Raw genomic sequence first — 25,250 nt, forward strand, 5'->3', positions numbered from 1 at the left:
ATGAACAAATTGCTTGCAGCACCTTTAAGGATCCCAAAGTGTTTAAATAATTTATGGAGCCCCAACCACAGTGGTTGGGGATGTGTAGTACTTTTGGCCTGTTGATTTTATTGTAGTATGCCTTTGCTAGGACTGTAAGACATCTGTTTGAGAGGTGATATACTATTAATAGACATGAATGTACAGTAGACATGAATGTTAGAAGAAATGCTATAGATACCCAAAGAACCAAGATAAAAGGCTTTACAAAGCAAAGACATTTTGATTGGGGCAGTGTGTGTTATGGGAACTGCTCTTTGGTTGGGACATTGTGTACAGCTTCTCTGTACTCCTTACATCACCAGGAAAACAACATGAGCACACACGAGTGCTTGAACATGACCAGAATCATCAGGTCTTCACTTACTCCATACAAAGACCAAAGGGAACCTGAAACACTAATGAAGATATAGAAAGGACCCATTAGTCTCATATGAGTGGTATTTAACCATGTATTAGGTCTGTTAATAATATCCACATGTACACATGGATTCTGTGTAATTTGAGGTCATAGGGTCTCTATATTTTCCTAAGAGTATTTTGAGTTGTCACAATACCTTTATTGATTCAAGTTCATATTGACTTTAGCATTTCTTGCAATAGAAAATAACACTTTCTTTTTCTTCCGTTGTTAAGTTAGTGATATCACACTGTTTTGTTATGTAATGCCAATCATGTACAGACAGGGGTGGGGAATAACGGAATACATGTAACGGGATTACATATTTAAAATACAAAATATAAGTAACTGTATTCCACTACAGTTACAATTTAAATAATTGGTAATTAGAATAAAGTTATATTCAAAAAGTATTTTGATTTCTGAAGAGATTACTTTGCATTTTATTGTCATTTGTTTCATTTAATATTTAGTCCTTTAAGATGAAAACATTTATACATATAAATGATGCAATCAAAAGTGCATTTGAACAGTGGTGAAACACTTTCTTATGATGTGTCGCATTCATATGAGCAGACGGAGAAGTAAGTTTGAAGTTTGGAGCAGAAGAAATAAACCTTTTTCTAGCCATTTTACATGCACATGTTCTGATAATATTTTTTTAATAAGAAAATTCACTTTAGATCATAATTTCTTTTTTCTAGTAAGACCTTTGATATTAGGGCAAAAATCATATTCTTGATGATAATTTTTTTATTTTTTTTCCTGTAAAAATATCTAAAAATTCTTGAAACAAGATCAATTTAATTAATCTTGTTTTGGAAATGACACAGCATAAGATATTTAGGCTTTTCAGAGAATGTATTTTTAATGTGTATTTTGTCTTACTGTACTGAGTGTTTATAGTCAAAACAAGTGAAAATATCTACCAGTGCTGAAGAAGTAATCCAAAGTATTCCCTTAGATTACTCAAGGTCATTAATTACTACTGCCTTGGTATGTTCAAATACATGAAAATAAAGGGGGAAAAAAGAGGCTATCCCACTTCAAATCGCACCTGCTCTTACACAGATTTAACACTAACCCAGTAGAGCCAAGATAAGTATGCCCACAAATGAGAAATACATATGTAACTTTGGCCTGTTTATCACAATTCGCACACTCAGTAATAACATTGTGGAGGTGAACAGATCGATCAAATGTTTCCAGATGTGTACACAACAAATATACAAAAATGTTATCCAAAGAGTCCGCAAATGCTGATGCTTCTTAATGGCTGTGTATTTTCTTAACTTTTCCATCGACCATCGGTGAGAAATAGATGCCTCACATGTCCTCAGCTGACAGCTTCATTGAATTCTACCCAATCAACACCAGTTTCATGCACAACAGTAAAGAGAAAACTCAGGGGTGCATACCTTATGGGAAGAATTGCAAAGAAAAAGCCACTTTTGAAACAGAAAAACAAAAAGAAAAGGTTAGAGTGGGCAAAGAGATAATTGGAAAGAGTGTTATTGATCTTAACCCCATTGAGCTTTTGTGGGATCAGCTAGACTGTAAGGTGCATGAGAAGTGCCTGACAAGACAGCCACATCTATGGCAAGTGCTATAGGAAGTGACAGCTGACAGCTAGAATGCCAAGGATGCACGTGTGTGTGTGTGTGTGTGTGTGTGTGTGTGTGTGTGTGTGTGTGTGTGTGTGTGTGTGTGTATATATATATATATATATATATATATATATATATATATATATATATATATATATATATATATACACACATACACATTCACCTGCCACTTTATTAGGTTTACCTATACATCTATTATTCATGCAATTATCTAATCAGCCAATAATGTGGCAGCGGTGTAATGAATAAAATCATGTTTTCCAATCGTCTACTATCCAGTTTTGGTGAGCCTGTGCCCTCTGCAGCCTCAGTTTCCTGTTCTAAGCTTGACAGTAGTGGTACCCGGAGAGGTCTTCTGCTGCTGTAGCCCATCCACCTCAATGTTCGATGTGTTGTGTGTTCAGAAATGCTTTTCTGCATAGCTCTGTTGTAGCGCATGTTTATTTGGATTACTGTCACCTTCCTGTCAACCTGGACCAGTCTGGCCATTCTCTGTTGACCTCTGTCATTAACAAGCCATTTTCGCCCACAGAACTGCCGCTCTGAAGTTTTTTTGTTTTTCGCACCATTCTCTTTACACTCTAGAGACATTGTGCATGAAAATCCCAGGAGATCATCAGTTACAGAAATATTCAAATCAGCCCATCTGGCACCAACAATCATGCCATGGTCTAAACCATTGAGATCACAATTTTTCCCCATTCTGATGGTTGATGTGAACATTAACTGAAGCTCCTGACCCATATCCGCATGATTTTATACATTACACTTTATAAGGTGCAGGTGTACCTTTATAAAGTGGCCATTGAGTGTGTGTGTGTGTGTGTGTGTGTGTGTGTGTGTGTGTGTGTGTGTGTGTGTGTGTGTGTATATATATATATATATATATATATATATATATATATATATATATATATATATATATATATGAAATGTCTAGATACACTACTGTGCCTCATTGATTAGTCAGTTGTTGGACAAAATGTATTCATTTAGCAGATTAGCATTTAGCTTTTATCCAAATTGACAACTAGTAGCTCTAATAAATTACTGTCTGCCATTTATATAAATAGTTTCAGTCATGCAACAGAGTACATTTGATCTCTTGTGCCATCTTCAATTTTCCCTGCCTCAGAGTGCCCTGTTCCCCTGCAGACTGAAACTGGGGGCAGTATTGTTCATCTGTCAACTTGTAAGACCATGAAAAGGAACAGTTCTTATACACATTATTTTGTTTAACTATTGCATTCTGTGGCAGTGACATCATATCTGACCATTCTCAAGCGACCTAAGATTTTCCAGTGGATAACTTTGAAAAATGAATCTATAGCAACTATGCAGTCACTTGACTGACCAAGTGTCCTCTGCATTGGTGGAATAAATGAAAGAGTGCAAACAGACAAATAGGCCTGTTCAGCAGGGACAGTGGAAATAGGCGACCACCCCATACCCTTTACTGGGAACATCATTATGATTGTCCTGCTACCATATCTGTACACAACAACATGTAGCCACTGAGCAATCTCTGAGACCTTTGGGTGGAAAATCATGGTTATGTAGGTTCTGTGGAATGTACTTTCTGATTGGTTACCTCAAAATAATGTAACAATGATATTAGTTGGACTTAATCAACAATAGCTACAATATTTGTGATATTTGTACCATTACATAACATTGAGTTATCCTTCTCTATGAACTACATTATTACAGCCCTTGTTGATGAAAGACAACACCAATAAGACACATGCACGGAAAAGACAGACAAAGCAAACAAACTTCTTTCAGCATGCTTCAATGCAATGCAGTAGTGTCTTACACACAAAAATATATATAGTAATAGCACATGTAGAACCCAAGTTGAGTTGGGCAGTATAACATTATACAAAGGCTGTCTCGTTTCGAAGGCTATGTGCTCCGGAGGTCGTATTTGTCAGCCGCATACATCACAGAGGCTTGTTTCAGAAAAGCAAGTAGGACACTCCGAATACAGCCTTCGAATGCGACCTTCCTTTACAGGAATTTGGAGGATGCAAGAGGTGTATCCTTCGTTGGCTCTTACAACCCACAATTATTTGCTTCAACAGAAACATACATAATTTAAATTAAACTATTATGCCGATTTACCCCCAAAACAAATATATTTAAATGCAAGTAATGTTAATTCCAAAGCTGAAGTACCTCAGTAGATGGGAGTAAAATACTGTATATAATGTGTACTGTATATAATGTGTAAAGTTATAATAATATATAATGTAAAATTAAGTGTTATGTAATATAAGTAAATATAAAATTACAGACACAAAATCCATCCATCCATCGTCAACCGCTTATCCTGTGTACAGGGTCGCGGGGGGCTGGAGCCTATCCCAGCTAACATTGGGCGAAAGGTGGGGGACACCCTGGACAGGTCGCCAGTCCATCGCAGAGACACAAAATCCATTTTCTTTTTTTTCTACATCATTATAACTCTCCTAAAGTTTACCTCAGAGATTCCTTTCTCACCTAGAGCTCTCGTGCGGGTTGAAAGTGATGCATGCTATCATAGCAACCATAATACATTCTGTTTCTATTTGTCCTACGAAGGTCATCTTGTTTAAATGAAGCTAAATTAAAGTTGAGGATGCTCTGAGAACGCGTCCTAGCACCAGCCTTCGAAACGAGACACAGCCAAGTGTTGCAGGAAAAACCTAAAACCAGAAGAGATTTCATTTAAACCACAGCTTACTACTGTTAATAATAATCTATTACTGTTTTGAGTCTTTGTTTCTTGCTTAAATGTCATATATGAAGCTGTTTTTGCAATGATTCCAGACTTATTTTTTATTTGTATTTATTTGAAAAATATTATCCTGTTTATTGCATCCAATCAAGTTCCAAATAAAATAAGAAAATAGTCAAATGAGGTGAAGTACAATTAATTTGTAAAGTACCTGCAACTGTTACCATAAACTCTTGAGACCCCTGCATGACTGCTGTGTGCATTTTCCATTCCCCTTTTTATTTTGTAACTAGTAGCACCTAGTAAACATGTAAAACAAATTAAAAATAAATAAATACATTTAGACCAAATAGTTTCCCTAAAAAAACTAGTCCACATATGTGGACAGTGAGACTAATTTGTGACATTTTAATTAATACCAAAGTCTATAAAGTCTGATTTTTTTAACAAATTGTTTATGTTTACAAGAGTGTTGGTTATTCATGTTTTTGAGACATTACATCAGAAATTAGCCTAAATAATTCTGATTCAAAGCATTGACCAGCATCATCCAATCAATGCCAACCACGTTAAAATAAAATGACACATTCTGAATCTATGAACTGATTACCATTGTTACATGTCTGCCAAATATGTTGAGTGATCCAAACATCATCTGCAGCCTGAAACTTAACTTTGGATAGGAAGTTTGGATTGCATGCACGTAGCTGCAAAGAGAGCTATAGGATGCTCCCTTAATCCCTATTTAGTGAATGACTTAACCTCCAGTGTCTGTCTGTACTGGTCTCAGAACAGTTTGAAATGCACCTTATTTTCATCCTAACTCAATATAAAGCCTCTGAAAGCAACATTTTCCAGCTTTTGGATGCATCCATTAATTCTCAGTGTGATAATGCACAATGAATATAGGTATATTTTAACTAAAACTGAACATACAGTCCATGAATGTGGTCAGTGTGTTTAACAGGCCTGGCTGGAGTCACTCAGCACACACTGGATTCAAACTCGCCACTCCAGGGGTGGAAGAAAATTATCCATACTTTAATAAAAAACATTTTTGTACATACTGCCTAGTCCCAAATGTAACATATCTTGTACCCAAAGGTCTGAAGTATAATCTAGAGGAATGTAGGTTATGTGGGCCCCTGACTGGTTCAGATTAGACCCTTGAAAATTTGACAAAACAATTCCTTTTCCTCAGGTGGTCTTCTTGTTTGTTTTGTCAGAGGGTGGTGGGGGATGGAATGTCAGCTCTCAGGCTGTCTCTACCCAGAATGTTGAGGGGAAATAGGGTGAAAAGGGAGGGTATATGTGGGTCAGATAGAGTTTGTCTGGATGTTGTCTTCTAGTTTCCTCCATTTCCTAACCTTCCCCCATACACTAATGCCACTCAACACACACAAATGCACACACAATGTCTTCCAGCTGCCCTGTTTCATGCCGTAGGGCCCCTCCCAAAGCACAGAATATGATTCAGAACAGCTCTTCTCTAGGATGCTTATAATAAAACTAGTGGTATTTAGTAGAGTAAAGTTATTTAGCCTTTTGTTATATCCAATTATTGAACCAAATATGAATTTTAGAATCAATCACTGGAAAACTTATATTGATAGTGTACTCTTCTAAATATTAGGGTGATGTGTCCCCTCAATGTCTCTGGTTACTGTACATTATTGAATTCTTACATAATTTTGAGAGCCAAATATTACATAAATCCAAGATAATGTATCTAGAATGGTAAAACTGTGTTTAAAATTAAAAATGTAAAAATGTCGAGCAAAAGACAAAATGGCTCTTATATTTTTGGGATTTTATTTATTTTGTAATTTATTTTGAATACAAAATAATTCTGTGTACATTTTTCCCATTGTTAAAGTAAAGCCATGTGTTTTTGCATGACCTCTGCATTTATTTAACAGGAGGTTTCTTGTCTTGACATTTTGTTGGACATCATATATCTACATATATCATGACATATGTCTCTCATTCAGACAGTTTTAAATCCCTAAATGCTCTTTTGTAAGCACTTTTCTCCCAAACCGAAGCCTTCAGTCTTTTCCCTCATTCAACGGTAATCAAAATGTCAGTGCTCCCTCAGACTGTCAAGTTACAGATGGACACAAGACAGTCTTTTGCCCTCTGAGTGACTTAACAAACCAGCAGTCCATCCTACCCACTGCAGCTTCCAGATGGGAACCAGAGAGAAAAGAAGCAGTTAAATATATATGAGGCTCTATATGTAGTTCAGGGCTATAGGTCTAAAGGTCGTTGGTGTGGCTATGGCTGGTAGTAGCAGGTGTTAATGATGTGTCGTAGAATTTAAAAAAAAAAATTATATATCCCAATGTGAACATTCATACTACTTAAACAATGTAAATTGGACATGTTCATATAATTGCTTATATACAACCTACAGTTAACTCTGAGCCTACACCATTTCATTTTTTTTCCCCTTGAGATACTTGGGTAGAAGATCATGTTCTTTGTCCAGCGGTGTGGGAGTAGAGAAAACATGGATTATTTTCTGTTCATTTAATTGGCAGGCAGTCTCCCACATACCTGCTCGGAGTGTGTTGTATGTGTGCATATGTCTGTGTGGGTGTGAGTGTTTGTTGCATGTTGTGGAAGTGACCCAAATAAGCCCACATATCATATAAGCCACTTGTTTTTTTTATTTTGGTTTTACACCGTTTTCACATATACTCCATGAGCTGGGCGTGAGAAGGGCATTTTCGTTTCGGCGGAAATGTTAACTGATTACACCCTTCACATTTAAGTCACGAGGTGAAGCGTCCCAGAAGCGCACCAGACAGTGAGCGGGTAGTTTCTACGCCAAGCCTATTTTTGCTGCGCGGCTCATGCTGAACTCAGCAGCTCTGGGTGCAGTAGAACACTAAAATAATCAGGAGATTTTAGAGAAGACTCAAAAACAAATAAACAATATTTAAAGTGAACCTACTATACACTACAATGTATTGTTCTGCATTCAAATTAACACAAAATAACTTAATAAAGGAAATAATAAATAAATTAACTGCTTTTGCCCATTTTGTTTATATACAGAGACAGTTTTCAAGAGACTATCCACTGGTAATTAAATGAATGGGACAAATTGGAACGCCCCCTTACAGGTAAAAGAGCCAATCACCTTTTAGATAAAGACATCGCCTGTCAATCAACTCGAGAACGCGCATGCGCATTTGCTGATCCAGCCTGAAAAAAGCATGTTTTTTTGTGTAATCTGATGTAAAGCAGCACAATTTATGATACTATTGTTGTCAGATTTTACTGCTGTTTTTAAATATGTTCTTTGATCGTAATATTGACCAACCATTTTGGAAATTTCTGTCTTTCCCCATTCAAGTAGATAGGAGCTATACTTTTATACCGCATGTTTACAAAGAAAATAGCTGCACAGCCTGCCTGAGAGTGTTCCAAAGATGACCGCCGAGTGGACTGGCTTGCCTTAAAAGGGGCTTTGATATATTAACCAATCACAACTAACAAGTGCAAGTGACTGCCTGCCGTTGCCATAGGAACCTAGAAAACACATGCGTTGCTTACACCTCGCTCACAGAGTATGTGTGAATCCAGTGTAAAGCAGACAGAAAGCATGAGATAAATTCTTTGTTTCACAGCAAATAGTGTAGTTTTACTTTGTATTTAGAGGCAATCAAAAGTTAGGTTACAGCTTGAAACTAGCTTTTCGGTAGAAGATCTTTTGTTCGTATTCCCAGAAGAGAGAGAGACTGTAAAGGTAAAATTAAAATGTATAAACATTTGAATGCATATCTGCTAAAAGGGAATTTTGTCAGCCTCAAAGCTAACAGACAAGGACAAAGTCATAAATTCTAATTTTTCTTGCACTGGATCTTTAAAGGAATGTTCCGGGTTCAATACAACTAAAGCTCAATCGTCAGCGTTTGTGTCATAATACTGATTACCACAAAAATGTATTTTGACTCATCTCTCCTTTTCTTACAATGGAAGTGAATAGGTTTAATCGATAAATGTTAAAATACTCACTGTTTCAAAAGTATAGCCACAAATCTGAAACAATATGAGTGTTACCATGATTTTAGTGTCATAAAATCACTTACTAACCTTTTCTTTGTAAAGTTATAGCCAATTTTATAACTTTGTTGCCATGATAATGTAATTTCAACAAACCCTAAAATTACTTTACAGCTCAAATAATAATTAAGTTTTATCATAAGAATGAATAAGTGGTAATCAAACAAATGAACCTGGAACATTCCTTTAAAGATAATGTGCTACTCCTGTCTGGCAGTCACTGTGTCACTGTAGAACTTTACTGTATGAGACTTCTCAAGAGACACTATTTATATCAATAAGAAAACATATGAAACTTAGATTTGGGTGGGCTTCTGTACAATATGGATATAAAAACAATGGCACTTTTCTGTTTATACCTGTTTGACATTATGTATGAATTAAAAAATTAAAAGTTCAGATGTGTTGGTTCTCTCAGAATACAAGCAACATCTCTATTCACCATTACACCTGTGCTTTGATCTTATCTCTCCATCTGTGACATGTTGTATCATGTGGCATCTGTTGTTGTTGTAGAATGGGATGGGAGAGGCAAGATTTGAGTGACCTTTAGGTCTGAGTTCAGTGGGTAAATTATCTGTCTTTGTGATCTTAATGAAAAGTCTTCAGTGTAGAGGTCATCTCGGCAGAAATGCAAATTACCTTGGTTACTATTCATTATTTCACTGTTGTTTTTTTTTTGTAAAGGGAGAGCTTTTTTTGGAATGTACTAAATCGATTCAAATTAGGGCTTCAGTTCAAATCATGGCTTCTCAAAAGTCATGTCTCACAGTTAGAGATGCCCTATTTTTGCTTTTCTGGGATGTGAACGGTTTTGTCAGGCAGAGACATAAAGAAGTTCTCCTCAAACTCCCGCAAACAGTGAACTAGGCCAACTGTGAAATAATTGTGCTTCAAAAACATTACTCTGGAAACATATATGGACCAAATTCCTGGCAAAGGAAATCTTGTCATATTTCCATATGATTTTGATCGTAGAGTTGCATTTGTTAATAACTGACTTCAGTGTACTTTGGAGTCCACTTGTGTGGTCGGTATCCATTAGCCGAGCACAGTGTAAAACTTGTCTGCATCAGGAGAAATTGACTAGTAAAGGGCTTCAGGCATTCTTTACTTGCCAATTGGGGTTTCCCTGGTATGTTAGTGTCTATACAGAGTTTTGAGTGAAAATTATATTATCATAATTTTCTTTCTGTATCTCAGTCAGTTTTCAGATTGAATCAGGGTTACATTTAGAGTTAATGTTAAGAAACGTGTTGTGTTAAAGATGTTGGAATTCAGAGAAAAGTTCAAGCCTATGTGTTCTTAGTGAAATAGTCATACAAAAAGCCAACACACTGAGTGGGATGCTACATATATATGATGTAAATGGTGGTAGACACAAAGTCATAATAAATAACAGATTAAAATGGCAACTGTTTTTACTAGAGTTTAATGCATATCATAAAACAGAATATATTATTTTGGTCTCAAGAAGGAAGTGATTCACTAAGAAATACTAGTTCAGCTTGTGAGAGTGTAAAATATTATTATTCCTCAGCTACTCAAGAGTCAGGTAGTGTATTACCCAGTATTGTCATGTGTGCATGCAGGGATTTTTTGACATTTTTACAAAATATATATTTTTAGGAACAGTTTTAATACCAGGAAGTAACACATATCTTTCCTCATTTTGCAGCTAATTTTGAGCAGTGAGTCACATTTGTTTCCAGCTAGCATGCTTTGACTTTTTTCTTGCATGTGATCTGATGTGAGTTGCTAATGAGGGTTCATGAACGACGACTGGGTAAAGCAGCAGCAGACAGTACTGACCTGCTTTTGCCCTTGTGTGGAATTGATTGTTACCTTTTGTTACAGATTTGAGACCAGTTTCATGTTTTTTTCCCCAAAGATGGTAAAGGCTAATAGTAGGTTGCAAGAATCTGGTCCTGGATCAATGCAAAACTGTGGCATTTGCTTGAGAATGTAGAGGTAAATATGATCTGGTGATTGTGTAATTGGAGCACTCACTTGATTTGTTGGACAGTAGTCTGGGTGAGTTGTTCTTCAGCTGGCTTACACAAAATATTTGGGTCATCCATTATGTCAATCTTGAGTTAGATAATAGAATTTGGATGAACTAAATTGGTTTCCTTGTATATAGAATGCCTTCATTACATATTGACTTCTCCTAGTGTTATTTTTATAAAGGGAAAAGACGAAGCATAACTTGTTGAATGAGGGAGCCATTAAAAACGTCAAGCCAACGATCATGATAACAAAGTGACACCAGTGAACAAAAGTGGCAACGTTTTGGTTACAACATCGGTCAAACACAGAGTGCAATAGCACCAAATGCAAAATACGTCATAATCAATCAGCACATCTGATGACCGTGACGAAACATATACATCACATATATACACAAGCAAATATACATATAATAAATTGCAACTGAAGATAAACCAGGACATTATTACAGATCCTTTTCTTAATCAATTCAATGTTGCCTCTCTTGGTGAAACAGGGTAATTTAGATATTTTCGCCTGATCGAACTCTTGTTTACTAATTTGTTGTTTTAACCCACATATCTAAGACCACAAGGACAACAAATCAAATATACAACATGGGTAGAGGAACAGGTGATAACAGAGTTAATTGAAGACCATTTACCAGTTTGCAGATGACAAAAAAAGGATGGTTTAAAAGTATTATTACACTGTGCACAATTACCACATTGGTAGTTCCCATTTGGGATTGGACTAAACAGTCTCTGAGATGCTATATTGTATCATAATGTTACTACAGTATATTAGAATATTATTTAGTCTCCAGGCTGTTTTGTAATTCTTTGTTTCAGCACAGTGCCTGATCATCTCGCTTTGTGAAATTGAGTGGTACAATATGACACATTTTGAATTTGTTTCTAGCATTAAAAAATGCTTTTTTTAGAATCAACTTAAAGTTAAACTTCAGTAATTCAACTTAATGCATATTTTCAAAGTATATATTTCTGTTAGTGGCTTTAATGCATTGTAAAAAGAGATAAAATTGAAAACAGAACTACGCCCTTCATGCATTCTTACCAAACATTTCAAACATCTAAATAATTCAGATTGTCTCACACTTTCCACATTCTTAATGCTCCACCAAGGACTACAAAACAGAGGTGTGAGTACCGCTAGAGGAGAAGGGGAGATAGGTCAGACAGTCTTTGCTGATTAAACTTTTTAATGTGTATTTAGCTGGGAGTATGATATAACTTGAATAGACTTGTAGCTCTTTCTCATCAACAAATGTGAAAATGTGTTTGTTTCTGGCTCTTGTCTTCAGTTTAAACTATTGCAGAGAGCTCAAGACTGTTAGCTTTTCTTTTCTTATGAACACCTCCACACTTCAGTAATTCAGTGAACAATTACTTTCAGTGCATGAGGTTACATAACTGGGCTCATTGTGGAGGTGTAACATGTGAGATCTGTGAAAAGATTCAACCTTAATGCCCTCCTTGAGATATGAGAATTTATTCTGCTTTGTTGTCAAAGGGATGAAGACACATTATAATATTCACACCACGTTTAAAGAATCTTTTGTAATGCAGATTTGGACAATGATTCATTCATGAGTGAGGTTTAAAGCTTTGCAAAGTTTTTGCAATTTTGCTAAAAATTGAATATAATGAAGAAATATACTACTTTATGTAAATATTTCTGAACTCTATTCAATCTTTTTGTTTTACGTTATCTTGACAGACTCCTTCAGTTCAGGTGGTGGTTAGAAAGTATATTGTCTTTTTTATGTTTTTATGTTCACTGCACTTATTTATAATACTTACCTTCAAGTAAATAGGTTGCTTCGATATGTGCAGTGGTATATCAGCTTTGTTAAATTATTTTGTGAACTTTTAATGTATTTTAACAATGTATGTGTAATTTTAAATGACAAACAAATCGATACCATTTCTGTTTTAAAACTTGATGGTTCACAAATCTTACTGTAAAGGTGAGAGTGGTGATGACGTCTCTGCCCACTGACCTGCAATGAGAGGGAAAAAATCTCTGTGGACTGCTTTAGGTTTTCCCTGTGGTCTCTGGGGGGTGAGGGTCCTCCAGTATCAGTGAAAGTCCAAGTCACATTCTGAAAGTTTTAGACATGTACTAGGTGTAAATAGCACTTTAGTAAAACACAAGGAATTCAAAGACAACTAGATAGGTAAAATTTTTCAAGACAAACTTTGATGTTGGCTTTAAAAATTCTAGCACTGAAGTTCTAAAATAGTTTTAAAAGCTTTATGTTTTAAGGTTTTACAGGCCCAACAGTACAACAGAAGAAAGAACTTCAGATAGATAGATAGATGACAGACAGATGACAGACAGTTAGTTAGTTAGTTAGTTAGTTAGTTAGTTAGTTAGTTAGTTAGTTAGTTAGTTAGAAAAGTCAAAGCAACCAGAGTCTGAACAGTCTTAAGGTCTGTGCCAAATTTAGTGGATGTAGCTTGAAAGCTTTATGCGCAGTTACCATTTGAAATTTTGGTCTTGGTTTATGGATTTTGGAGAAACCCTAAACAGCTTAAAGTGTAGAACAGTATGTTGATTTTGATCATACCAACATAATGAGACAAGGTGGGCATATTAAGCCATTAACATATGCATTGTGTTTAACACAATTTCCTTATTAACCTATTTAAAAAAAACAAAAAAACGTTTTTATTAGTTATAACCACAGAAACCATAATAAAAAATAAATAATTGGCCTACTCATTTTAGCTGTGGATTTGGATAAATTATACATTTTAGCTGTGAATTAGGATAAATTATAAATTCAATTAGAGTTCGTGGAAATATCAGGAATTTTCTAGTTTCGCTGGAATGGGTTTTTAGTTCTTGTTTCAGTTGTTTTTTTCGAGGGAAATTTTCTAACATTTTCTTTTAATTTTTTAAGTACAGATTGATGGGCGCGCGAGTTTCTGCTGCTCTTCCCTGATTGGCTTTCTCACATTCTCCAGCACAGCCTACTGCTATAATTTACTATTCGCGCGCTCAGTCTCAGCAGTCAGCACACTCGCTTGAGCTCTTGGTATGAAAGCGCGTCGCTCACATACCGCAAGGATATATTTACACTTCTCATGTGCTCGGATGCCACAGTCTGTGTACGAATGTGCTGGGAGTACGCGCGGTTTGGCAACGCGGTTTAAGACTATTTTCAAGAAATAAACGTTTTTCGAGATTTGTTTCTTTTGGAGAGTGTGTTTGCATGTACGGAGGTTCTGCTCCCACTCCCATTCAAAGGCAAACTTCTGCAGGGCTGATCTTCAGCGGAGCCGCATTTCATTTCGAGGTGAGAAACTCAAGTAATGACCGAACGAGATGTGTACTCGATTGATGCATTATAGACGATAGTTTTGCTTGGCGTGGTTTGCATGTAATTGGGCTGTGTTGCACATAAGAACCAGCTTGTGTCCGTCAGTAATCATGAATAGATTGTACGGTAAAGTGGATGTCTGTCCTTCATGTCCTAAATCGTCTAAATACACGATAATTACCATGTTAATATACTGTCGTGGGTTTGACTGATTTTAAGATGATGTAAATGAGAGTACAAAGTACTATATTTTTTATAGGAAAACGTACTATAAAGTATGTATAGTATGCGTGATAAACACTACGCACTAAATAGATCATATGTGCATCTACGTTTGCCCTCTGTACATCTTTTATTTATTTAACACGACAACCAGATTTTTGAATGTTGCTGAGAGTATTCAGTGTAAAATAACATTTAGATATTAGTTAGAGTGGGGCACGTAACAGCTTAATCATCTGTCATTGTTTATTTGTTTATTTTTTCATTACAAAATATTAACCTTCGTCCTGAACTAGTATAAGATGACGATGATGTAGTCATTTGGATAATAGTTTACAAATAAAGCCAATGACAAATTATCAGAAAGTGTCCCACTTTACCTGTATTCACCCAATATTTTAGCTATGGTCTTGATGTTGGTGTACATGAGAACTGGAAGGTTTTTCTGAATATTTTCTTCTGGTGATTTCAAGATGATCATTAGCCATGTGTTTCTCCCCACATCAAATAAGTAAGCTGTTTTGGAGTTAAGTAGATTGCTCTCTTCACTAGACTGTGGTTAAACTTTGTTGTCTACACATCACCTGCCTTACAGGTTGTATTGTGTAATGTATCATGACTTGCATTAGAAGTTCATCCAGTTTACTTATCTCACTAGATGTACATGTCAGAAAGGTGACGGCACCTATTAAAATTGTGTATCTGTTGAAATGGCTATCTTTGTGGATCAAGATTGTGAATCTGGATTCTACTTTGATCGGTCTCAAGTCTCTGTGATTTGGCTGCACTTTGCTCTTTAGTGAGATTACTCCTCTGTAATACCAGTCTTGCAGGTAGCTCAAAGTGCTTTTACAGTGAGAAGGACATTATGCCCTGCCAATTTGTTTCACCAGCCAAGCCCTTTATTTACTCAGGCACACTTGAGTAGTTTCAGTGAAGCTACAGCTTCCTTCCTCCACCTTCTACACATGTACACACACAATAACATGTTAACCCTCTGTCTTGGACAGAAACCATGACTCAATTTGACCATTTGTTTTCTTTATACACTGAGAAAAGACATTTTCATCTCAGATTTCCTATTCTTATGAGCCTTCGATTTGTATTTCCTAATTTCATGATGTCTTGAAAATGAAATATTTTTGTATCGTAAAATGTAATTTTGCACTTAAATCAGCTTATTATGGTACATACAACAGTTACATTTCTCTTAAAGTCATGTTCAGTAAATATATCAGAGACATGTTTGTTTTGATCTTTTTGAGTGCTCTGATCTAATTACTCTTGGAAGAGTGGGAATAAATTAATTCTTGTCAACACTGCAGTTTTCAGTTCTTCCTATTTATTAGGACCTTTCATGAAGACACTTTATCTGTGTTTCATCATGAATCCAACACATTTTAAATGGGTAGTTAAAATAGATAAAATTAGAATTGGTCTCATTTAATCACTCCTGTTGTTTCAAACCTGTATGAATTTCTTTCTTCTGTGGAGCACAAAAGGAGATGATAGGCAGAATGTATAAGCCTCAGTCACCATTCATTTTCATGGCATTTGTCTCTTTATATAGGCCCAATGAAAGTGAATGGAGGCTAGATTATAACACGAGGCTCTCTGTCCTTAACATTTTGCTTAATGTTTCACAGAAGAAAGTCATATTGGTTTGGAAGGACAGGTGAGTAAATGGCGACAGAATTTAAGTGAACTGTCAGTTTTAAAGACAATATAAGAATTAGGGATAGGCATTTTTGAGTAATTGTTTAACGCACAAAAAACGAGTAATTGATTACTCATAAATTAAAGTGGTAGTTAAAGATATCAAGTATGACGTGTCCATTAAATGTGTGTGTATGTATATGTGTGTGTGTGTGTGTGTGTGTATATATATATATATAATATTTTTTTATTCATAAATTTTACCAAGAATGGTTTCAAAATAAGCTTCAACAAACTAATCTTTTAAATAACATTTTTTTTTTTTTTTGCACTAACCTGGGGCTTGCATAGAAACCAATACTGATGACATTAGGATACTGCACAAACGGAAATAAACATAGTCTACATAAAAAGGCTATCACATTTTTTATAATTTCACATTGTTATTATTTAGAAAAATAAGTGGTAAGTTTTTTTTAAATGCACTCTCTGCCCTTGTTCAGGTATTTAATGCACATATCAGTCTAATAAGCTTCAGGGTTTCTTGTACTGCTTCACATTTCCTTTCCACAATAAAAAGCTGGTCTTTGTCCTTTGGAATACATGAATCCAACAAGAATCAAATAACGATAAGAGTAGAACAATCATTTGCATCCCTAATAAGAATGCCACAACAACTTTACTGCCTCTAATAACATGGCAATGAGCTGATCACACCTTGTGTTAGAATCCAGTTTTAGAACTGACCAGAACTTCGAGGTTTTGTTGTTTCACTATCCATGTTTGCATTAGAAGTTCATGCAGTTTACTGATCTCACTGGATGTAGCAATTTGGTGCTTATTGAAGTTTTCCATTTTCTAAGGCATAACTATTTAAATGGCAGCCTTATTTATATGCCACATACTCTTCATAGTCACAATAAGAGCTCAAACCAAGACAGTGCAGTAATTCTGTGAAATCAAGGACATTTTGTTTTTGTTAGCTTGAATGCTTTACACAACCTGTGGTGAAGTGTGTTCTCATAGCAAAGCGACAGTGTTTGTTTAAGAAAGAGAAGGGAGCTGACATTGTGGCTGGCCATACTTGACACCTGCTACCAAAAAGTAAACAAATCCAGATTCCCTGCTACTACTAATCAGCCTCGTCTTTGTTTTGTGCTTTCACCAAATTAGATTGTGCTGCAGCTGGTATGTCTAGCCTGCTTCAAAAGCTCTTTGACCGCATGGTTTTTCTGTTGCAGATTTGCATTGTTGCCTGGGGGCTTTGCTATTAGTGTTGCACGGACCGATGCGGAGGGATCCAGGTTTTTGGACATAAAATGAAAGAATAATGGAATTTAGTCAACAGTGGTTGCTTTCTTTTCTACATTTAAAAGTTTAGTCAAATATTTTCACTTGGGAACCCAACATTTCTGAAATTAATTTAACTGAAAATAGCATAAACTGCTGTTTTCAGCTTTTGATTGAAAGAGATAAAGTCTTGAATACTTGGCCAAAGATTTGAAAGGGATAGTTCACCTAAAAATTCTAATAATCTCATTATTTACTCACCCCAATGCCATCCCAGATGTTCATGACATTCTTTCTGCTGCTGAACTCAAAGGCTGTTAGAAGAATATCTCAGCTCTGTTGCTCCTTACAATGCAAGTGAATGGTGACCCAAAAGTAAACAATAGTAATGAAAAGGACTTGAATATTGATCTGTTTCTCACTCAAAGCGATTGTGTAGCTTTAGAAGATTAATTTAACTGCTAGAGTTGTATGGATTACTTTTAGTATGACTGTCTGTGCTTTTTGGAGCTTTAAATTACTGATCGCCATTGGCTTGCATTGCATGGACCTACAGAACTGAGATATCATAAAAATCTTAATTTGTGTTCAGCAGAAAAAGTCATATGCATCTTCGTTGACACGAGTGTGTAAATGATGAGAGCATTTTCATTTTTGGGTGAACTATCCCTTTAAAATCTGATAACCGAAACACTCACATGGATAAAAAGCATTGTTTATGCGCATTAAAGTTCACATCTCCAGAAGTGAGGTGAACTCTCTCTTGGTTATTAGCACATTAATAAAATAAAATTAAAAAATGCTTTGCAGTTCTCTGATGTGTTATTTTGAATCATAGCCATTCCTGTCAAGCTTCAATATGACATTACAGAAGCATAACATCACTATTAAAGTGTTCTGTATAACTCATGCATTTTATTCAAAGTCTCTTTTAAGCGAGAGTAATTATATCTTCTGCATGCGTAGCAAGCTTGAGTGAATGAGTGCTACTGTGTTGTTGATGACAATCATGCATGCATGACAAGTTCTTCCTGGAATGATCCACCAAATAAAAGCTCTGTTTTAAATTTGAGAAATTACAACTGAAATGCTGTTATTGAATAATAGGATAGAAGTATATTGTATAATAATAGATATTCTTGTAAACAACATTTTCTGAACGAGGACCAAGGCTCGCCTTAACAAATTGATTAATATATAACTGTCTGATTTTGATTGTAGTTAGCCTTATCTGTGGCTCCTCACACTGAAGGGAATGTTTCTTTGTCTTTCAACAGGACAAAATGCCTCAAACACCACCGTTTCCAGTGGTGTATGGGTCCAATGGCTACAACAAGAATATCTGTAATTGAATAATAGTGTATATTGTATAATAATATGTATTATTGTATTTAATAACTTTATAATTTATTATTTAATTGCAATAATATTTAAATTGACTGAGTAATGTGATATCACAAGAAAAAATGAACACAAAATGGATCCACTAACGAATCAATTCCACATTCCAGGTCCACAAAATGTGTGTAAAAAAAAAAAGGTGCCAAAAAACTGGCTTCATGTTCTCTGGAATTACTGTTAATATTGCTGCTGCATTATCCTGTACAGTAGTTAACAATAGTTTTTAGTCTAGACATTTTTTTATTAGATCTTCTGTCTTCTCTTTAAACTCCATTTTAAAATAGAAAGTGTATTTACATAAAGTGGTTTCAGTGTAGCCCTAATAACAACAACATTAAGAATGTGTTAAATTATTCCGGACAAAGTCTAATTTAAAATGAACCTTTTCGGTTGTGGTTTTCAGCCCAGTGTGTCCAGAATTTACAGTTTTGGCCAAGAATTTTCATTTTGGTGCATCACTAATTGCCACAGTTTCTTATTTTGTAGTTGGGTGAATGAAACGGTATGTGGTTTAAGTCATTCTACAGAGTTTGACAAATTGTCCGTTTCTAGTGACGAGAGGAAAGTTACTTGTGACATAATTTGGTCTTCCTCGCTTTTTATCTCATTGATGCTCTCAGATGGTATAACACATGGTAAAGCAGATGCGTGGGGGGTGATTGCCACTTTGACCTCTTGGTCTTCCATTTTGATGCTAATGCCTATGGTTTTATGAAAGACCTCTCAGTGGGGGGCACTGGACTGAGAATAAACTGCATCATACAGCCACCCCTCCCCCTGCAGACTCCTGTCCAACCCTGGCACCCAGATTCCTGCAACCTAAATGCAGGCCTGACTAGGCAGGCAGCCACTGGTGCTGCACATTGCTTGGGGTGTACATTGCTGCCTGTGCTGTGGCTTTGAATGCCTCCATTGAGGGGCATGTGCTCTGGGGGCTTACGGCTGTCTCCTGGAATCTACCTGCTTACATAGTCATAAACTGATCTATGAAATGGCACCAAAACTCATGTTGGAACACTGCAGTTGCCTGTGTGATCAGCTGATTCGTTGACATGTGCAAAACATTCTGTGGAGATTTGGAAGATATAGAAGTAGGAGGAGGGAGGTAACGTGAGCCAGAACCCTGTGTGTGTGGGTGAAGCACTGCATTTTGCTCTTGAAAAATATGTTTTTGTATCATATTCTCAGTTAAAAGCAGCTTTGTTTTGCATGTCCACATGAGGTAAAGGCACAATGACGTTGGTGTGTGTGAATCTTTCCGGCGGTACGTTCAGCTGTTTTCTGATATTATTATTATTAATAGGGCTGCAAGTTGTGATTATTAGGAAAAAATACTTTTATTTTTTATTAAGTATTCAGTAAAAATTTCACTGCAAAAAAACTTTGTATCTAGTTTTAAGGATTTTAAATGGAAAACATTTACTTGAGAAGCAACATATAAGATATTTAGACTTTCTTTTAGAGAATGTATCTAAAAATAAGTTTTGTTTTTTTTTCACACGGTTATACTTCTGCGAGTGCAGTAGAGACATAATATACTTGTATTCAAGATTTATTCTCTAAAAGCAAGTCCAAATATGTCATATGCTGCTTCTCAGATGAATGCATCTTTTTTTTTTTTAAAGGATTTTTAGACCTTTTAAATATTTGTATTTGTAATATTATATTCAACATTCTCCGATAGCAGCTATACTGCAGAAGACAAAAATTGTTAAAGTAAATGTGTGTTGTTTTTGTTATTTATATCGGAAAACAAGTCAAAACAAAAACTTATTTTGTTGGAGTGTATAATGGGGCGAAGACTACCCGCTCACCTTTTTGCTCCCTTCAATCCATCTTTAACTCACAAAAAACTAACTCTCTCTTAATAAAGCAATTTTCTTCACAAGAAGAAATGCACAGTGACACATGCTGTATTATGATTCAATAAGTCGCGAACCATCGTGTTATAATATAGCTGCAGCAAGCGTGATGAGCATCCCTGCGATAGTGTGCATCAGCCCGGAACAGTTACAATCTCTCCATTTTAGATCAGGACACTTCATGCAACTCATAGAAAAGGTGCTGACCGCACAAAGAAGTGCCAGTTTCGGAGTTTGCTCGATACGCAAGTTTTGCTTAAGCGGAGCGGCAGCTCCGGCTCTGCTTATTCCACAATGACAGTGCTTCTGTATTTACTTATTTGGTAATTATGTATAATTCCCAAAAACTGAAGCTGTTTAGAGTGCGTCTGTGAGCTGTTTTCTTCCTCTCAGTCAGGCACGAGTTGCAGTGCTCCTCGTGTTCTGTCATTAGAGTTTAATGTGATCTCATGTTAAATCACATCAAACAACTATTCGACAACAAAAAATGTTGTTGACAATTTTTTGTTGTTGATAATGTAGACTGATCATTTCAGCCGTGTGCGTGTGTGCGCACACACAATCTCATTCTCTGATATGCCCACTGAATGGAGATTAAGCATAATAGTTCTCACGCTATGATGGTTTTTGCACATTGAGATTTATCGCTAAATATGAATCCCCATGGCTTCCTATAATGATACTGGGACCTTTGTGTTTTACACAAAGGTAAACAACATTTTCTGAACGAGGACCAAGGCTCACCTTAACGAATTGATTAATATATAACTGTCTGATTTTGATTGTAGTTAGCCTTATCTGTGGCTCCTCACACTGAAGGGAATGTTTCTTTGTCTTTCAACAGGACAAAATGCCTCAAACGCCACCGTTTCCAGTGGTGTATGGGTCCAATGGCTACAACAAGAATATCTGTAAGACCAAGGAAGAGGACTATGGGGGCCTGTATTACCATGACAACAACCTGGTATCAGGATCCTTGGAAGCTCTTATTGAACATTTGGTCCCCACTGTGGCATACTATCCTGATGTGAGTGTACAGAGTGTCAAAAGCACTTAGACTGTTTCTTGACAAATGTTGCATTAAAATGTTGTTGTATTTTTGACATAAGACCAAAATAGAGAGAGACTGATACTCTGACCTATATTTTTAACCAATATTTACACTTCCACTTTTTGTTTTGTTTTGGTTATTGGTTCTTTAATATCGGGTTTACAGATAAAGTTGGATTTCCATTTTAAATATTAAGTGAGGGGCTTTGAACAAGTGTACAGTATATTGCAACTAAACTAGTCAAATTGATTCTTTGTAGACTGTTTGCAATATTAGTTTTGTACAGTTTCACCAGATGTTAGTAATGAATGATTAAGTTGTTAATGTGCCTGAAAGCAGAATTAAAACAAGAATTAATAGATTATGCATATTGTTATCAAACACTAAAATAATAAAAATCGTGTTGGACATTAATAAAATATATAACAGTCGATCTCTAGACCAAAACTTATGTGAACAAAGCTACCTTACAACTTATCTCTACCTGTTAATCAGCAATATAACTAGCAGATCTAAATTCCAGAAATAAATGTGTATATCTGAGAATTGTATATATAGTCAACATTTGTTGGTTTCTTGCTGTTTAGAATCTCTATTTAGAATTAATAAGTGATTGGTTACTTGGACCTACTGTTGATCTTATTTTTTTATTGACTCGCAGAGGACATACATCTTCACATTCCTGTTCAGTTCCCGTCTCTTCATGCACCCATATGAGCTGATGTCCAAAGTGTGCCATTTGTGTGTTGACCAGCAGAGACTCAGTGATCCTCAGGCAGACAAGGTACAAACACAAAAGCCAAGTGTATCATTACACTGAGTTTGTCAACATGTTTTGCTCTGTCAAATTCTGAGAGACAGAGACTTTAAGATATTCTGACTTTAACAACAAACTTTAAAGATCTGAGTCTAAAATTAGGTCTCAAGACAAATAGTTTGCTGTTACATTGTCATTTTTGCAAGCAAATGTTTATGATCTTTATCTGCAGGCAAGAATCAGGAAAATTGCTCCCAAGATCCTGCAGTTGCTGACTGAGTGGACTGAGACATTTCCCTATGACTTTAGGGATGAGAGGATGATGAAGAGTCTGAAAGAACTAACACATCGACTGAGTACTGGAGATGATGTAAGTCTGCCTTTGCCTAGAGCTAACATGTACAGCTAACATGTTGTATGTTAAAATAGTTCCATCTGAAACAAGGGGCTTTAATTTTCGAGGAAATGAGGGCTAAAGGGTAACAATTTGTTTACGGTGTTCTAAATTAAGAGTCACCTGAAAGGTGTGAATGCTTGTGTCAAAGACATTAGCATGTCTTTATGCCTTTAGTACAACTGTTAGCATTGACAAAGTAAAATGCCTCTGCATGAGTCTTTGCATGGCTTCTTTAAGATATTCAGATGTAGGATGTAACCTATTGTGTTGACATTCTTCTCACCCCTGGGCAATGGGGGGTACGATTTCTTTAGTTATAAAGTGGTCTGACAGCATAGCATTAGCATAATGACTAACAGGAGGGTGCTAGTTAGAATAGACAGTTGAAGATGGAGGACACTGATCCATCAGGTCCAAACAAATGTGATTTCAGTAACCTGAAAAGACCAACCATTCACTCATCTTCCAGTGATTTGTGGAGTAAACATATGTGTGACTATTGATCCGCTTAATCCTGGTATAGATGATCGATGACCTTCTGTGGCTCAGCTTACCTCATGAAGGAAATGTGTGCAGTGTTGTACCTCCTCCTCAATCAAGTGAAAAGGGTTGATAAGCTAATAAGCCCATACAGTTGAAGTCAGAAGTCATACACTGTAGCCAAATACATTTAAACAAATTTTTTCCACAATTCCTGACATTTAATCGTATAAAACATTCCCTGTCATAGGTCAGTTAGGATCACTACTTTTATTTTAAGATTGTGAAATGTCAGAAAAATAGAAGAGAGAATGATTTATTTCATCACATTCACAGTGGGTCAGAAGTTTGCACACACTTTGTTAGTATTTGTGGCATTGCAAGCTTCTTCCTTGCTGAGCAGCATTTCAGGTTATGTTGATATAGGGCTCTATTTACTGTGGATATAGATACTTGTCTACCTGTTTCCTCCAGCATCTTCAATCCTTACATCTACTTCATCAGAAGCTAATTACCTAAAGGCTTGACATAATTTTCTTGAATTTTCCAAGCTGCTTAAAGGTACCGTTAACTTGGTGTATGTAAACTTCTGACCCTCTAGAATTGTGATTATAGTCTATTAAAAGCGAAACGATCATTCTGTAAACAACGTCTGACTTCAACTGTATGTGCATTCAGACAAATATGAAAGCTCTAATGAGGGTCAAATTTCCTTTGGGGTTTAACATTGTACTATGTGTGGGAGTCAGCAGGGACCTGGCAATATGATAAAATATTGATTATCTGTGTTGCGATATGATATTGCGATTTGAAATTGATATTGCGGTCCTTAACTAAATTGTTTCTCCTTTATCTTCACTGGACTTCAATGATTTGCACAACAAGTGCTTGACTTCATCATAGAGCCATAGAAGTTTTGTATGTCAGTGTCGGTAGTGAAGTAATAGCATACCTTGGTTACCTTCCTTAACATTACCTAAATTAGTGTTAAAAAGTTACTATAATACTGATTCTTGTTGTTGCTCATGCAATATTAATACAGTACCGTGAAGTAAAATATGACAATACTATAAAATACCATCCTCAACCCCCTCTATGTTGTACCCTATTCATGTCCTCTCAGTTTAAAAATAAACTCGACTGTCTCTTTATGATCTTTACATTTGCTATGTGTCTGGAAGATTTATGTCTGTGCGTACACAAGAACTGTCTTGCAGCATGAAGACTGTATTCATTCAGACCATTAATCAATGTGCTGTCTGTATTATGTCATTCAGTAAGTCACTGTTTGTTTTCCGGCATGTAAATTACATGTACTCATAAGCGAATAGTGTTAATGAGTATCTATTACAGTAGAGCACAGACTCCTCATGTGACTGGGGATTCACAGCAATCACAGCGACACAATAGACAATGGGTGTATTTATAGACAGACATGGGCATGTCTGAGATGAGTGTGGCACATTTTCAAATGTCCTCTCCAGTTCTAGGAGCCCATCATACAGTAAAGGCACTTTTCCACTGCACGTTACGGTTTGACTCGCCTCAACTCTACTCTCTTTACTTTTCTGAGATTGCATTTCCATTGCAGTTTAGTGCCACCTCAACGTGGGTGGAATTATAGGCTGATCGTAATAGTTGTGCCGCCTCTACTGCCGTGACATCATCTAAAACATGACACAAACTGACCAAAACAATAACATGACCGCTAGCTGTTAGCTACTAGCTCATTGTGATGCATAAAGCAGTTGTGATTTTACACAAGTGTAACAGTGAAATTGGCCTGGTTGTTTTAGAATCAAGCTTCAGTAGCTGGTCAGCTAAATAAAGTGAAGCTTTCAAGTAGAGTATTGAGTTAACATAACAAAACATACCATCCTCCATCGTGGATCAACACCAGTCAAGGACACTCCATCCCATTGCTCGCCGGTTTAGA

General features: G+C 36.1%; 1 protein-coding gene across 1 annotated transcript in view; it reads left to right on the top strand.

Annotated features, from left to right (window-relative positions):
• The first annotated feature begins 13,897 nt into the window (after positions 1 to 13,897).
• The window catches only part of LOC127630728 (ras-GEF domain-containing family member 1B-A-like), a 30,489-nt gene continuing 19,136 nt past the window's right edge, over positions 13,898 to 25,250 (top strand). The window contains exons 1-4 of the mRNA XM_052108468.1: positions 13,898 to 14,174; positions 21,474 to 21,656; positions 22,342 to 22,464; positions 22,670 to 22,807. Of these exons, the coding sequence (XP_051964428.1) occupies positions 14,091 to 14,174; positions 21,474 to 21,656; positions 22,342 to 22,464; positions 22,670 to 22,807 (528 nt within the window). The 5' untranslated portion in view covers positions 13,898 to 14,090. The remainder of the gene's footprint in view (positions 14,175 to 21,473; positions 21,657 to 22,341; positions 22,465 to 22,669; positions 22,808 to 25,250) is intronic.

The sequence above is a fragment of the Xyrauchen texanus genome, chromosome 3 (assembly GCF_025860055.1).
Source record: "Xyrauchen texanus isolate HMW12.3.18 chromosome 3, RBS_HiC_50CHRs, whole genome shotgun sequence".
NCBI classification, from domain to species: domain Eukaryota; kingdom Metazoa; phylum Chordata; class Actinopteri; order Cypriniformes; family Catostomidae; genus Xyrauchen; species Xyrauchen texanus.